Below are 13955 nucleotides of genomic sequence, written 5' to 3'. Positions count from 1 at the left end.
CTAAAATTAAACATGAATGAGACATTATTGTCACTAGTTTCAATACCCATTATTCACATACTTTTGCTAGACAAGAAGGCAAAGATGCTGAACATTCAACCTGAAAACCGTATCACAAAAAGTGAACTAAGGGCCTGGACAGTCTTCAAAATAGGCTTAGTTTTAGTATCCTTACTAGAATTCTAAGGCATGATAAAATTCTGTCTCCTACATTTGTCAACTAAGTTTTTTTTAAATGAATATAAGACTCACGTTTGCCATCTGAAGCAAAGCAATATTTAAAAGAACATAATTGATAACAAACACTTAACAGAAGAAAAACTGCAAGTTGAAGTTATAGGTGCTGAAGTTCTAGAACAGAACATTGTTTTTCAGCCCTCTTCAGGCACTGAAAACACATGCAAGTTAGCCGCATATCAGGCAAGGAGGAGTGGGATGGCCATGCAAGCTTCATCCTCTCTGTCATCACTGACTGAAACACTATTTAATAAAATCAATTCAGAAGAAATCTCCTAGGCACATGGCAAAAAGATTGAATGATTTGGGTTTCAACACCTGGGGAGGATACCAGATATAGGCATTCTTAAGAAAGAAAGACAGGTTTGTCAGGAAGAAGAGAAAACAATCTTCACTTTAATAAAGGTGCTAAGATTTTCAGTAAACTGACAGTACAACTTATTCAGTGGAGAGATAGTCATGTGATGAGTGACCAAAACATATTTATCCCTGAAAGATGCATATTGGACAAGGTTAGGTGAACAATCATTATCACCTAGTGTAAAAGGCCTAATATATGACACTAAGCAGTAATGGCTTTTGATTCTGATAAGGCCTTTGATCATCTAGTGAAAGTTCATCTTTCAAATGTATTAAAACATACAAGTGGCTAAACTGTCTACAGCACCTGATGGAAAGATAAGATCCTATTGGCTACTATGGGATGGATTAATAACATCTGCTACATTTGAGAAAAGGTTTGAACCCAAACATATATGTACCCCACTTTTTCTAGAAGAAAAGTGCTTTTCATTTATTGCAGTGGTTCCCAACCTGGGGGGTCGAACAACCCTTTTACAGGGGTCGCCTAAGACCATCGGAAAACACATATTTCCGAAGGTCTTAGCAACAGAGACACTACTTCTCTATCCGTCTCCAGAACATACACACTCTTAATGGCCTGAATTAATTCCAGACAGATGCTCCGGCCCCTCTCTTCCTCCTCCCTCCTGGGCTCCTCACACCCAGCATCCCACCCACCTCCTTCCTTCCTTCCTTCCTCCCCATCCTTTTCTCTCCAGCCATAAAACAAAACGTGGCTCTACCACAGCTTCCCCCAGCCACAAAATCGGGGGCGGGGGTGGATGACGAGGCTGCCCCCGGATCTTTGTCTCTCTCTCTCTTTCTCCTTCCCCCCCTCTCTCTCCTTCCCTCTCTCTCTCACGCACCTCTGCCTCCTCCCCCTTCTAACCATTCCTCCTCTTCCTCCTCCTTTCTACTGAGAGCGCGCGAGCAGCCACACATGGTGCAAGGGAAGCACCTTCTCCTCCTCTCTCTATGTCCCCCTTCCCTAACCCTCCTCCTGTTCCTTCTCAGCCTGCCCTTTCGCCACACTCTCCTTCCTTCTCCCTCCCTCCCTCCCTCCTTCCTTCCAACCCTCCACTTTGAACTACCGTTAGTTCCTGAGGGGGTGCCTTCTTCTCCTCCTTCCCCACCTCCCCTTCTTTCATCACTCCTTCCCTGTCTTTTTGAACTACCTTCCCTATATTTGGGGGGGGGGGTGTCTTCTGCTCTCTCTTTCTTCTCTCTTCTCCTCCAGGGTGACTAGAGGTCTTCCTCACTGCAATGGAGGACAAGGCACCCCAAAATAGTGGGCTTTGAGGAAGAATGGAGGACATGACCAAGCAACAGCTAAAGACACTCGTATAAATATAAATCCCTGCTTCTTAGTCCTGTTCATAATGGAGGACAGTTTGGAATTCTTCCTGGAGTGTAGGATGTGTCCTGGAAAAGGAGTGTAGGATGTGTCCTGGAAAAGGAGACTGGAGTGTAGGATGTGTCCTGGAAAAGGAGGATGCCTGGCTACCCTGCTTCTCTCTCCCTCCCCTTCTGAACCATTGTTCCTTCCTTTGGGGGGGTGCCTTCTGTTGCTTTCTTTTGCCTTTTCTCCCTTATCTTAGCCATTTGTGGGGCTTTGTGTTTCCTCGGACCCCAAGGACTCCAGATGCTTCCACTCCCAGGGAACTGTGCCTTGGGGGGCAGCCAGACATCAGAATTCACCAGAGAGCACACTCTCTCAGCCTCAGGGGCAGGCCATGGCAAACCCCCTCTGAACAAATCTTGCCAAGAAAACCCTGTGATAAGTTCACACCACTTTAGGGTCACCATAACTCAGAAAGGACTTGAAGCCAGACACACAACGACGACGACACATTAAATGTCTTTTCAAAAGCATTGGGCATTGAACACTGGGTTCAAATCCCTGCTTAGCCATGGAAACCCACTGGGTGACCCTGGGCAAATCACACTCAGCCTCTGGGGAAAGCCATGGCAAACCCCCTCAACAAATCTTGCCAAGAAAACTCCATGATGGATTCACCTCAGGGTTGCCATAAGTCAAGAAAGGACTTGAAGGCACTCAACACCAACACCAACAAAACTCATTCACTGCCAAGTGAACTTATTTCTGCTTCTCTGTGTGCAGAACTAGGCTGCCTGTGGGACTAAAGAAGGAATTAGCAAACTAGTCTTAAACCATTTACGTCAGTGGTCCAGAGAGAAGTGGCAACCCATGGGACAAATTCATTTTGAAATACTTTTATTATTTTTTATTTTATTTTTTTTTAAAAGTAGTTTCCCTACAGGCCAAAAAATGCACGCTCGCATTCAGAAAGTGTATACATCCTACATATCAGATATTTACATTACGATTCATAACAGTAGCAAAATTACAGTTATGAAGTAGCAAAAACAAAAAATAATAATTTTATGGTTGGGGGTCACCACAACATGTGAACTGTATTAAAGGGTCATGGCATTAGGAAGGTTGGAAACCACTGATTTATTGCATATGCAGTTTTGGCAAAAATGCATGTAAGACTGCTACATCTATTTGGCAAAGTTAAAAGAGATAGGAAATGGGAGAAACAAGTGGATAACAAAAAGAAATCAGCCAGCTCCATGATCATAATCTTTTCTGATTTTAGATTTTGGGTTCTATTTATAACTGACACATTGGTGAAATGTCGTTTAATCCCTCTTCTGTATTTTTCTCTTTGGATCACAACCAAAAATGTTAAAGAGCACTGAAGTGTCAGTACAATACATGTGCTGATATGCAATATATAGTTTGCTCCAACAATTCATAATGAATTGTCTTTGTCTGTTTATGCCAAACAGAGCAATGAGTAAGAAAATAGTGTACCAAGTCCTCATAACAAACCACAATGGTGCAAGTGCACTTCTGAGAGCTATTGTTGCATCTGTTCTACATTATTTGTGGAACCCATGACACTAATTAAAATCTGTTTCATAATGAAAAAAGAATTCACTGTGAAAAAGTGCAGCACAAGGAATAGTAACACTGCAAGTGAAGAAGAGAATCATTGTTAAATATGAACAGTGTCATCCATCATTAAAAAAAAAACTATTAAGAGATCATGTTCCTGCATACCAAGCACAAAACACACTACCTTTGCCGAAGTCAAATGAGAACTTGTCCTTTCTGTCCCGGCTTGAGTCAAACTTTGTGCCATCTAAAAGCCACCCTGTATAGTGAACAGTCACCTTATCACCTATCATTGGAGATTCTGTTCCTGTACCTTCTTTCTTGATAACCTGTGAGAAGGAGAGAACAAAGCAAGATTTATCTGAATTTTCTGTAACTAGGAAACTACACTGCCTTGAGAAGGAAAGTCAGGTTTGTCAAAGAGAAGAGAAAAAGAAATATCAAGAGCTACACTTTGCTTTTCTTCAATGTAATATACAGTTCATGCTTACAATTCCTGCTCTTTAAGAACAACAATAATTTCATTGGTATATTTATCTGTTTCCAATTAACTGTGATTAAACTTCTGCTTTGGCTACTTCCCATGCAGTTTGATTGTGTCAGTATCCATTTTAAACATTATCTTGCAATCACTTACAGTCTTTATTGTGCTAACAACACCTGTAAGAGCAGTGTAAAATGCAGAGGACATAGCAAGATTATAGGTAGAAAAAGATAATGGTAGCTATTTCATGGTTTCAGTTCAGCTGTATCCAACCTACAGTTCTCTGAATAGTGATACATTTAGACTACAATGACAGGTCCATTTTCAAATCAAATAAATCCACAAATCAAGTAAATAATGTTTGTATTCCTCTACAAACATTACTAACAATGGCAGTATCTGCACTTTAGAAGTAATCCAGGTGCAGACCACTTTAACCGCCATGTGTCAATGCTAAGGAATTCTGGGAACTGTATTTTGTAAAATGTGGCTTTCTGTCAAGAGAGCTCTGGTGCTACAACGAACTACAAATCCTAGAATTCCATAGCATTGAGCCATGGTAGTTAAAGTGCTATCAACCTGGATTATTTCTCCATTGTGGATGCAGCCAATGAATATCTTATAAGGTTGATCATTTTCACTGAGGCTATTTTTCAGTGACCACTCAGATATTCCTCCCCCCCCCTTAACCCAGCAGGTGTTTGTTCCCTTACAGAATGTGAGTAAACACATGGATAGCAAAAGAGACACTCCATGGCCACACTAATGCAGCCTTTTTCCAACCTGACTTTTGGATTTCAGCTACCAGTGTAGAATCAGAGAATCGTAGAGTTGGAAGAAACCACAAGGGCCATCCAGTCCAACCCCCTGCCATGCAGGAAATCTCAAAGCATCCTCGACAGATGGCCATCCAGCCTCTGTTTGAAGACCTCTAAGGAAGGAGACTCCACTACACTCTGAGGGAGTGTGTTCCACTGTCAAACAGCCCTGGCAGGAAGTTCTCCTAATGTTGAGGTGGAATCTCTTTTCCTGCAGTTTGCATCCATCATTCCTCATTCTAGCTCTCCATTCTAGTCTGGAGCAGCAGAAAACAAGCTTGCTCCCTACTGAACATGACATTCCTTCAAGTATTTAAACAGGGCTATCATATCACCTCTTAACCTTCTCTTTTCCAGGCTAAACAGCCCAGCCTCCCTAAGACATTCCTCATAGGACATGGTTTCCAGACCCTTCACCATTTTAGTTGCCTTCCTTTGGACACGCTCGAGTTTCTCAATGCCTTTTTGAATTGTGGTGCCCGAAAGGACACAATATTCCAGATGAGGCCGACCAAAGCAGAACTTCCCTGTGCTAGACACTATGGCCTGTTACACAGACACCAAAATAAAGCGGCTTCGAGTCACAGTGGAGGTATGTTGTTTCAATGATGCATGTGTCCTAAGAGTTCAGAAGCCACACCAAAGCCACGCTCCAGTTCTTAGGGCTGGAGCGTGGCTTTGGTGTGAATTCTGGACTCTTAGGACGCATGACATTGAAACACCATACCTCCACTGTGACTCGAAACAGCTTATTTTGGCTGTCTGTAACAGGCCTATACTTCTATTGATGCAACCTAAAATCGCATTGGCCTTGTTAGCTGCCGCATTGCAATGTTGACCTCATGTTCAACGTGGTCTACTTGGACCTCCTAGATCCCTTTCACACATAGTCTCTTTCAGCCAGGGTCCCCCATCCTATTTCTGTCCATTTCATTTTTCCGCCGCCCTAAGTGCAGTACCTACATTTCCCATGTTGAATTTCATTTTGTTAGCTGGGCCCAGTTTTCTAGTCTATCCAGGTTATTTAAATCTTGATCTTGTCCTCTGGAGTATAGCTACTCCTCCTAATTAGGTGTCATCTGCAAATTTGATAGGTATGCCCCAATTTGGTCCTCCAAGTCATTGATAAAGATGTAATAGCACTGGGCCCAGGACAGACCCCCTGTGGGACCCATGGTCATTCGTCGCCAGGATGAAAAGGAGCCATTGTTGAGCACCCTTTGGGTTCAGCTGGTCAACCAATTGCAAATCCATGTAACAGTTGCCTTGTCTAGCCCACATTTTACAAGCTTGTTTGCACAAACAAGTTCAGTGGCTTTCATCAAAGAGTCCCCCATGACCACCACACGCCTCCTCCGAGGCTTAGCAGCGGCTGTTCCCTTTGGTGGTACTCTCTGGGCCCCCTGCTCTGTCTCTGCTGCTGTTCCTCATCATCCTTGATAGTAGAGAGAGAATGAAATCTATTCTGTAGCTGCAAGCTCACAGAACGTTCCCTGGTTTCCCTACTTCTGTGTGTGACATTCTTCCAACTATCTACTTCTGTTGTGTGACCTCCTTCTCCCCAGCAACTTCCTCTGTGTGTTTCCTGTCCAAGACCATCTGGTCTATTCTAGTCAGGAAAACCTCTTGCTCCCTATGATGTTGAAGTGTAGCTACCTGGGCCTCCAGCTGCTGTACTTTCTCTTCTAACAGGGCTACCAACTTGCACTTAGTGCAGGTGAAGTTCCCTGCATCTGTAGGCAAGAAGACAAATATCCCACAAGTGTTGCAGGTGACTGCAGCAGGGCCTTCAGAGTCCATACTTTAAAGAGACACTGAAACAAGACTGTGGGCTTCCTCTGCTAAACTTGGCCTTTGTCCCCAAGCTCTTCACTGAGTTCAAGTCACTGGGCCTATAGTTATGTAGAGCTCCTGGCTACTAGCTCCTTCCAGAGGCAAGTCTCTGATTCACTTCCTCTGAGGAAAACCCCACAAGTCCCTTAAGGAAAAAGGGAAAAGAAAAGTGAACAATTTAAAGAGCCACCCCCCAACAATGTTTTCAGGTCAGCTTCTCCTCTAGTCTCCAAAACCTCCTTGACTATATAAGAAAAATTAAGAAAACCACCCCCTTCCTCCTTGAAGGAAATGAACTAGACTCCCTCTGCCAGGCTTCTGTAGAATTTAGGGTTCAGACTCCTCTCAGCAGTATTCCATATTCATGCTGGGACTGATGGGAGTAGAAGGCAATTTTTTTGGAAGATGCTAGATTGAGGAAGGCTGCACTGAAGACTGAACAGTAATAGAAGAACCCTGCTGGATTTTCACAGTACATTCATAAAATGCCACCCTTCTGCTCAGTGCTCATTAATCAAGACATGTAGCAGTAGTGTCATTGGGGAGGTGCAGGCCGCCCCAGGATGGGGTGACACCCAGTCAGCCCCCCACCATCTACTATGCTCCTTCCCTACACGCATACATGCTTTGTCCTGCACACGCAGTTCCATATCCCATGGAGACAAAGACTGGCATGTGTGCGGAGGAGGGATGGAGTGGCACGCGCAAAGGGCAGCATGGGGAGAGACCGGGAACCATCACAGTGGTTGGGGGAAAGGACGCTCCTCCAGGCGGCAGTCAGAGCTGCACCGAGGCCTTGGGGACAACGAGGAGGAGAAGCGGGCAGAGCCTCATTTGTACCTGAGAATAAAAAAGGCGAGAAAGAGCTAACTATCCCTTCTGGGTAGGGAAGGGATGGCTTTTTTCTTGTCCTTTGTATCTATCAAGGACCAGACTGAGGACTTCGCCAAAGAGCTTTTCTCCTCCGAATGGTGGCATGGTAAGGTTTGTTTTGACCTAGGATCAATTTGCCAGTTTTTTAAACCATATTTGTCTCCTTACAGGTATTGAAGCTCACTGAGCCCTGGCACTGAGTGGGATGATGTCTAAAGACATGTCAGATGAAAAGGCAAGGACCTTGAGTAGCTTGTTGATGCCCTGGCGTAATTTGGTATTGCCTCAGGACACCTCCTGGATGAGGTCCTTGGCCCAGATAAAGGCAGCTTTGGATAAGATGGATACTGCTGATGCAACTCTGATTGATGTTAATGAGGCTTCAAAAGACCTTTTTAGACCCGAGTCAGCCCTCTTATCTTCTGGGTTTTTTTTTTAGTGAGTCCTCACCTGCTTTAGAATATATGGCCAAAGTGACCAGAGCAGTGACCAGTGCGTCCACAAGGGGAGTCTGGACACTGCAGGTTGGAGTGAGTAAAAGTTTTTGAATGTTATGAATCTCTGACTACTTTAATGAAGTCAGCAGGGAATGGCACGTTAATGGAGGAAGGACCAGGCTTGGGAAGAGATTCTCCTTTTCCTTGAGGAATGTCACAGTCCTCCGCCTGGGGGCAGGATCTGTACTCCCAGCCAAATCAAGAGCTTTAACTGCCTTTTAAAACAAGATCTGAAAATTGTCCGGGGGGGGGGGGTCAGTCTGCTAAAGGATGGTGTTGTTATTGCTTTGTCCTCCACTTCCCCAGAGAGTTCGCCCTCTTTGCGTTCACAAGTATCATCTGAGCCCTCTTCCTCCTCCAAGGAGTGGGGGGAATGGGCACGTCTAGCTCTCTTTGATTGGATCTTACGGCCAGAAGGGGTTGCAGATCTGTTGGTCTTTTCATTTGTGCTATGTTTAAAGGAGTCCAAGGCATGTTTCCCGCCTTTTTTTGGTGAGAGTCCTAGTTTTGGGCTACCTTGGAATGAACTTCCCGCACTTTGATGGGGTGGTAGATTTGAGGGAGGAGCAGGACAAAGGAGGGGACAACGAAGGTTCTCAGGTCCTTGGTCTGTTAGCGCCATTGCCTTCTTGTGCTGAGCAGCCTTGGTGTTCCCCAGCTGACTGGCGGGTCTGAGCATTTTGGCGGGAATTCTCCCTCTGGTCTCCTAACATGGCGTCTGCCAACCCAGAGTGGGAAGGGGGACCTGCTGTGGGAAATCATTGGCCTGAAATGGACACTGCTTGCATGGATATGAGGGACGAGATGAGTGTGAAGAGCTCGGGAGGAAGCAGCTGGACAAGGGGGCCCAGCAGAATGAGGATGTTACTCACTATTATTATCATCATCATTATTATTAAAAGCAATTCTTTGGCCCAATACAGACAGGCCAAAATAAAGCTGCTTCGGATCTCTTTGGAGGTATGCTGTTTAAATGATACATGGGTCCTAAGAGTCTGGAAGTTGCACCAAAGCCACACTCCAATCCTAAGCACTTGAGCGCAGGCTTGGCGCAGTTTCCAGACTCTTAGGACACATGCATCATTTAAACAGCATACCTCCAAAGAGACCAGAAGCAGCTTTATTTTGGCCTGTCTGTATCAGGCCTTTGTTTCTTTTTTAGTGTCACATTCAATTTTTATTCAATGTAGTCTTTTATTTTTTTAAAAAATCTGAAAATGAAACCAACCAAATTGCAATTCAGAAACAAGCCAACTTGAACTCCTGTATGTGCAATATTTATAATACTAGGATAAGTAAGTAATTTGCATTTTTAATTTGCAATACAGAACTAGTAAGAGTAATATCCTTTTAAAAGTTTGTACATATTTGTTTTCTTATTTTTATTAATTTCAAAGTATCTCCAATACTCTAAATGGCATTATCTCTGTACTATCACCAAGTGCACCTCTTTGTGACCTGTTGCACATGTGTACATACATAAATACTCATTTCCGCTTATCGAAGGTTCCACCATAAAAAGAAAAGACAGGACTCTTCTCCCTCAAAAGAAACAGTAATGACAAGAGCTAAGCTAGTAATAGATGAAGTAACCTGATAACTACTTGTGCACATGTATGTGCCTTCATGTTGCCTGTCAACTTATAGTGACCCCATGAATTTTGTAGGGTTTAAAGAAGCATAGACCTCAGACTGCTTTTATAGACTTATTTCTTACTATACCATGTGTCACACAAAGAAACTTAACCCCTCCAACCTGTTCTGCATGTAATTCCTTTATAGGTAATACATTCCTGTGCCAATTTAAGGTGAGCATCAGACTCCTCTAGAAATGAATTGCTGTACTGTTTTCTTTGTTGTGTGTCTTCAAGTTGTTTCCAACTTATGGTGACTCTAAAGGGAACCTATCATTAGGTTTTCTTGGCAGGATTTGTTCAGAGGTTTGCTAGGAGGCTGAGCGAGGGTGACTTGGCGCAATGGGTTTCCATGGTTGATCTGAAAACTGAATGTTGGTCTCCAGAGTCACAGTCCAACACTCAAACCACTATGCCATGCTGGTTTGTAGGGCTTTGAAAAAGCTCACCCAGGCCATAGGACAGTGGTCCCCAAACTGTACTCTTAAGAGATTTTGGACTTCAGCTCCCAGAATCCCAGACTATTGACCAATATGACTGAGACGTATGGAGACTGAATCTGAAATGCATCTGCGGAAGTAGACTGAAGTCTCAGGAAATGCATCTGCGGAAGTAGACTGAACTAGGAAATGCATCTGGGAAGTAGACTGAAAGTCTAGGAATGCATCTGAGGAGAGAGACTGAAATCTAGGAAATGCATCTGAGGAAGGAAGTAGATGAAGTCTAGGAAATGCATCTGAGGAAGCAGACTGAAGTCTAGGAAATGCTCTGAGGAAGCAGACTGAAGTCTAGGAAATGCATCTGAGGAGAGACTGAGTCTAGGAAATGCATCTGAGAAGTAGACTGATCTAGGAAATGCATCTGAGGAGTAGACTGAAATCTGAAATGCATCTGAGGAAGTAGACTGAAATCTAGGAATATCTGAGGAGTAGATAAGTCGAGGAAAGATCTGAGGAAGTAGACTGAAGTCTAGGAAATGATCTGAGGAGCAGACTGAATCTGAATGCATGAAGGACTGAAGTCTAGGAATGCATCTGAGGAAGGACTGAAGTCTAGGAATGCTCTGAGAAGAGACTGAAATCTAGGAAAAGCATCTGAGGAAGAACGAAGTCTAGGAAATGATCTGGACGATGAGTCTAGGAAGCTCTGAGGAAAGTAGAGTAGAATGAAGTCTAGGAAATGCATTTGAGGAAGAGAGACTGAATCTAGGAAATGCATCTGGGAAGTAGACTGAAATCTAGGAAATGCATCTGAGGAAGTAGACTGAAATCTAGGAAATGCATTGAGGAAGTAGACTGAAATCTAGGGAAATGCATCTGAGGACGTAGACTGAAGTCTAGGACATGCCTCTGAGGAAGTAGACTGAAGTCTAGGAAAGCATCTGAGGAAGCAGACTGAAGTCTAGGAAATGCATCTGGGAGCAGACTGAAGTTAGGAAATGCTCTGAGGGAAGCAGACTGAAGCTAGGAAATGCATCTGAGGAAGTAGACTGAAATCTAGGAAATGCATCTGAGAGAAGTAGACTGAAGTCTAGAAATGCACTGAGAGGAAAAGTGACTGAAGTCTAGGAAATCTTGAGGAAGTAGACTGAAATCTAGGAAATGCATCTGAGGAAGTAGACTGAAGTCTAGGAAATGCATCTGAGAGTAGACTGAAGTCTGGAAATGCATCTGCGGAAGTAGCGAATCTAGGAAATGCATTCTAGAGGAGGACTGAAGTCTAGGAATGCATTGAGGAGAGTAGACTGAAATCTAGGAAATGCATTAGGGAAGGAAGGAAGGTTACTGAAGTCTAGGAAAATGCATCTGAGGAAGGAGACTGAAGTCTAGGAAATGCATCTGAGGAAGAGACTGAAGTCTGGAAATGCATCTGAGGAAGCAGACTGAATCTAGGAATGCATCTGAGGAGGGCTAGGACTGAAATCTAGGAAATGCATCTGAGGAAGTAGAACTGAAGATCTAGGAAATGATCTAGGAAGTAAAAGGACTGAATTGGAAATGCATCTGAGGAATAGACTGAAATCAGGAAATGCATCTGAGGAAGTACTGAATCTAGGAAATGCATCTGAGAAGCAGACTGAACATTAGGAAATGCATCTGAGGAAGCAGGGACTGAAATCTAGGCAGGAAAGCATCTGAGAAAGTAGACTGAAGTTCGGAAATGCATTGAGGAAGTAGACTGAATCTAGGAAATGCATCTGGGAAGTAGACTGAAATCTAGGAAGCATCTGAGGAAGATAGACTGAAGTCTAGGGAAATGCATCTAGGAAGGGAAGTAGACTAGAAGTCTAGGAAATGCATCTGAGGGGAAGAGACTGAAATCTAGGAATGCATCTGAGGAAGAGACTGAAGTCTAGGAAATGCATCTGAGGAAGAGACTGGAAGTAGGAAATGTCATCTGAGGAAGCAGACTGAAGTCTAGGAAATGCCTGAGGAAGGACTGAATCTAGAAATGCAATCTGGAGCAGGAAGACTGAAGTCTAGGAAATGCATCTGAGGAAGTAGACTGAAATCTAGGAAATGCATCTGAGGAAGTAGACTGAAGTCTGGAGCATCGAGGAAGTAGACTGATCGGAAATTGCATCTGAGGAAGTAACAACAAAAGGAAAAAAAAAAGTAGGACTCGAAAGTCTTGCATCTGAGGAAGTAGACTGAAATCTAGGAAATGCATCTGAGGAAGTAGACTGAAATCTAGGAAATGCATCTGAGGAAGTAGACTGAAGTCTAGGAAATGCATCTGAGGAAGCAGACTGAAGTCTAGGAAATGCATCTGAGGAAGCAGACTGAAGTCTAGACTGAACTCGTGAGCTTTCTGCTCATGCTGCAAATTTGTCTTATAGTCAGTCTCAAAGATGTTCCAAGATCTCTCTACATTATTATTATTATTATTATTATTATCATTAATATTATCTCCGACTGCATGCTGCCAATTTATTTCTTTCAGTCAATCTCAAAGGTGCTACAAGATCTCACTAGGGAGATTGCACACTACGCTAGACTCTAATAATAATAATAATAATAATAATAATAATACAATATTTATTTATATCCTGCCTTTCTCTTTTGAGGATCTAGGCGGGTAACAACAGTCCAATACAACATTTAAAAAGAGTAGTAACATGACCCCCATCCCCTAGCCCTCCCTCCTTCTGCTAAAATACAGATAAAACATCATGCTATATAATAACACTGCTGCTCTTCCACTGTGGCTCCTCTGGCTCCTCCTGTGGCATTCTGGAATTTGGAGTTTAAGGAAGAGGCATTTGGACTCCTCAGCCAGAGCTCTTAGGCCTCACTGGACTACAAACCCCAGAATGCAACGGGGGGCAGACAGAGTGGAATAGCAGCGGTACAAAGAGGGCAGCGCTGCAACCTACTAGGGCTCAAGCCTGGCACTAATATAGAAAGGATCTGCCTGCCCCCCCCCCCCCCCCGGAGGGGTTGGGGGTGGGGGGGTTGGGGGGTTTTTTGGGGGGCCCGGGGCCCCCCACCCCCGCCGCGTCGCGGGGGGGGGGGGGGGAGTTAAACCAGATCATTTCTGCAGCCCAGGCCCACCATGATGGCGAGAGTGACTACAAAGCCCGCTTACAGCCCTGGGGCCCTCATACTATTATCCCTCCACCTCTGAGCAATGGGCCCTCGCTCTCCCCATCTCCCTCGTCCAAACGGCCCAGCGCCCTGCCCTCCCTCCCTGCCTGCCTGGAGTGTACCTTGAGGACCCCCCCGTCCTTCTTGGGGGCGATGTCCACCCCGCCCTCCCCCTCCGGCGCGCTGGCGGCGGCGGCGGCGGCGCTCATCTCCTCGGCCTTCCCTTCCTCGGCGGTCATGGCGACCTCCCTCCTTCGCCCTCTCAGGCCCTCAGAGCCACCCCCAGCAAGCGAGGAAGAAGGCACTGCTCCTCGGAGACGCAGAAGGCCCTCTTCCGCCCTCAGGAGCCAGAGGCTGCTGCTGCTTCTTCCCCTCCTCCTCCTCCGTCAAACGGCCTCCACAGCGCCTCTGCCGGCAGACGGACCGAAGGCAAGAGGAGCAGCCAGAAGTTTCCAGAAGGGAGCAGCAAGAACAGGCCGCAGGCGCCGGGCTGAAGCAGGCCTGGAGAGCCCCACAGGCTCAAGGGAAGAAGGGCGGCTTCTGAGGCGCCTCACTCAAAAGGGTGGCCCTCCCTTGAGGCTCCTTTACACTCACAAGGGAGGCCTTACAACTGCATCCCTTTTGAATTGTGGTGCCCAGAACTGGACACAATATTCCAGGTGGGGCCTGACCAGAGCAGAATAGAGCGGCACTATTACTTCCCTTGATCTAGACACTATATTTC

At 45.0% G+C, this 13955-nt stretch overlaps 1 protein-coding gene across 1 annotated transcript in view; it reads right to left on the bottom strand.

Moving 5' to 3' along the window:
- Positions 1–13626, bottom strand: part of FKBP4 (FKBP prolyl isomerase 4) — a 54894-nt gene extending 41268 nt beyond the window's left edge. Inside the window, exons 1-2 of the mRNA XM_042470912.1 lie at positions 13354–13626; positions 3690–3834 (exon numbers count right to left, since the gene is read on the bottom strand). Of these exons, the coding sequence (XP_042326846.1) occupies positions 3690–3834; positions 13354–13470 (262 nt within the window). The 5' untranslated portion in view covers positions 13471–13626. The remainder of the gene's footprint in view (positions 1–3689; positions 3835–13353) is intronic.
- Positions 13627–13955: the final 329 nt, after the last annotated feature.

The sequence above is a fragment of the Sceloporus undulatus genome, chromosome 5 (genome assembly GCF_019175285.1).
Source record: "Sceloporus undulatus isolate JIND9_A2432 ecotype Alabama chromosome 5, SceUnd_v1.1, whole genome shotgun sequence".
NCBI classification, from domain to species: domain Eukaryota; kingdom Metazoa; phylum Chordata; class Lepidosauria; order Squamata; family Phrynosomatidae; genus Sceloporus; species Sceloporus undulatus.
The sequence above is the reverse complement of the archived record's forward strand: the minus strand, read 5'-3'. Positions and strand labels throughout refer to the sequence as shown.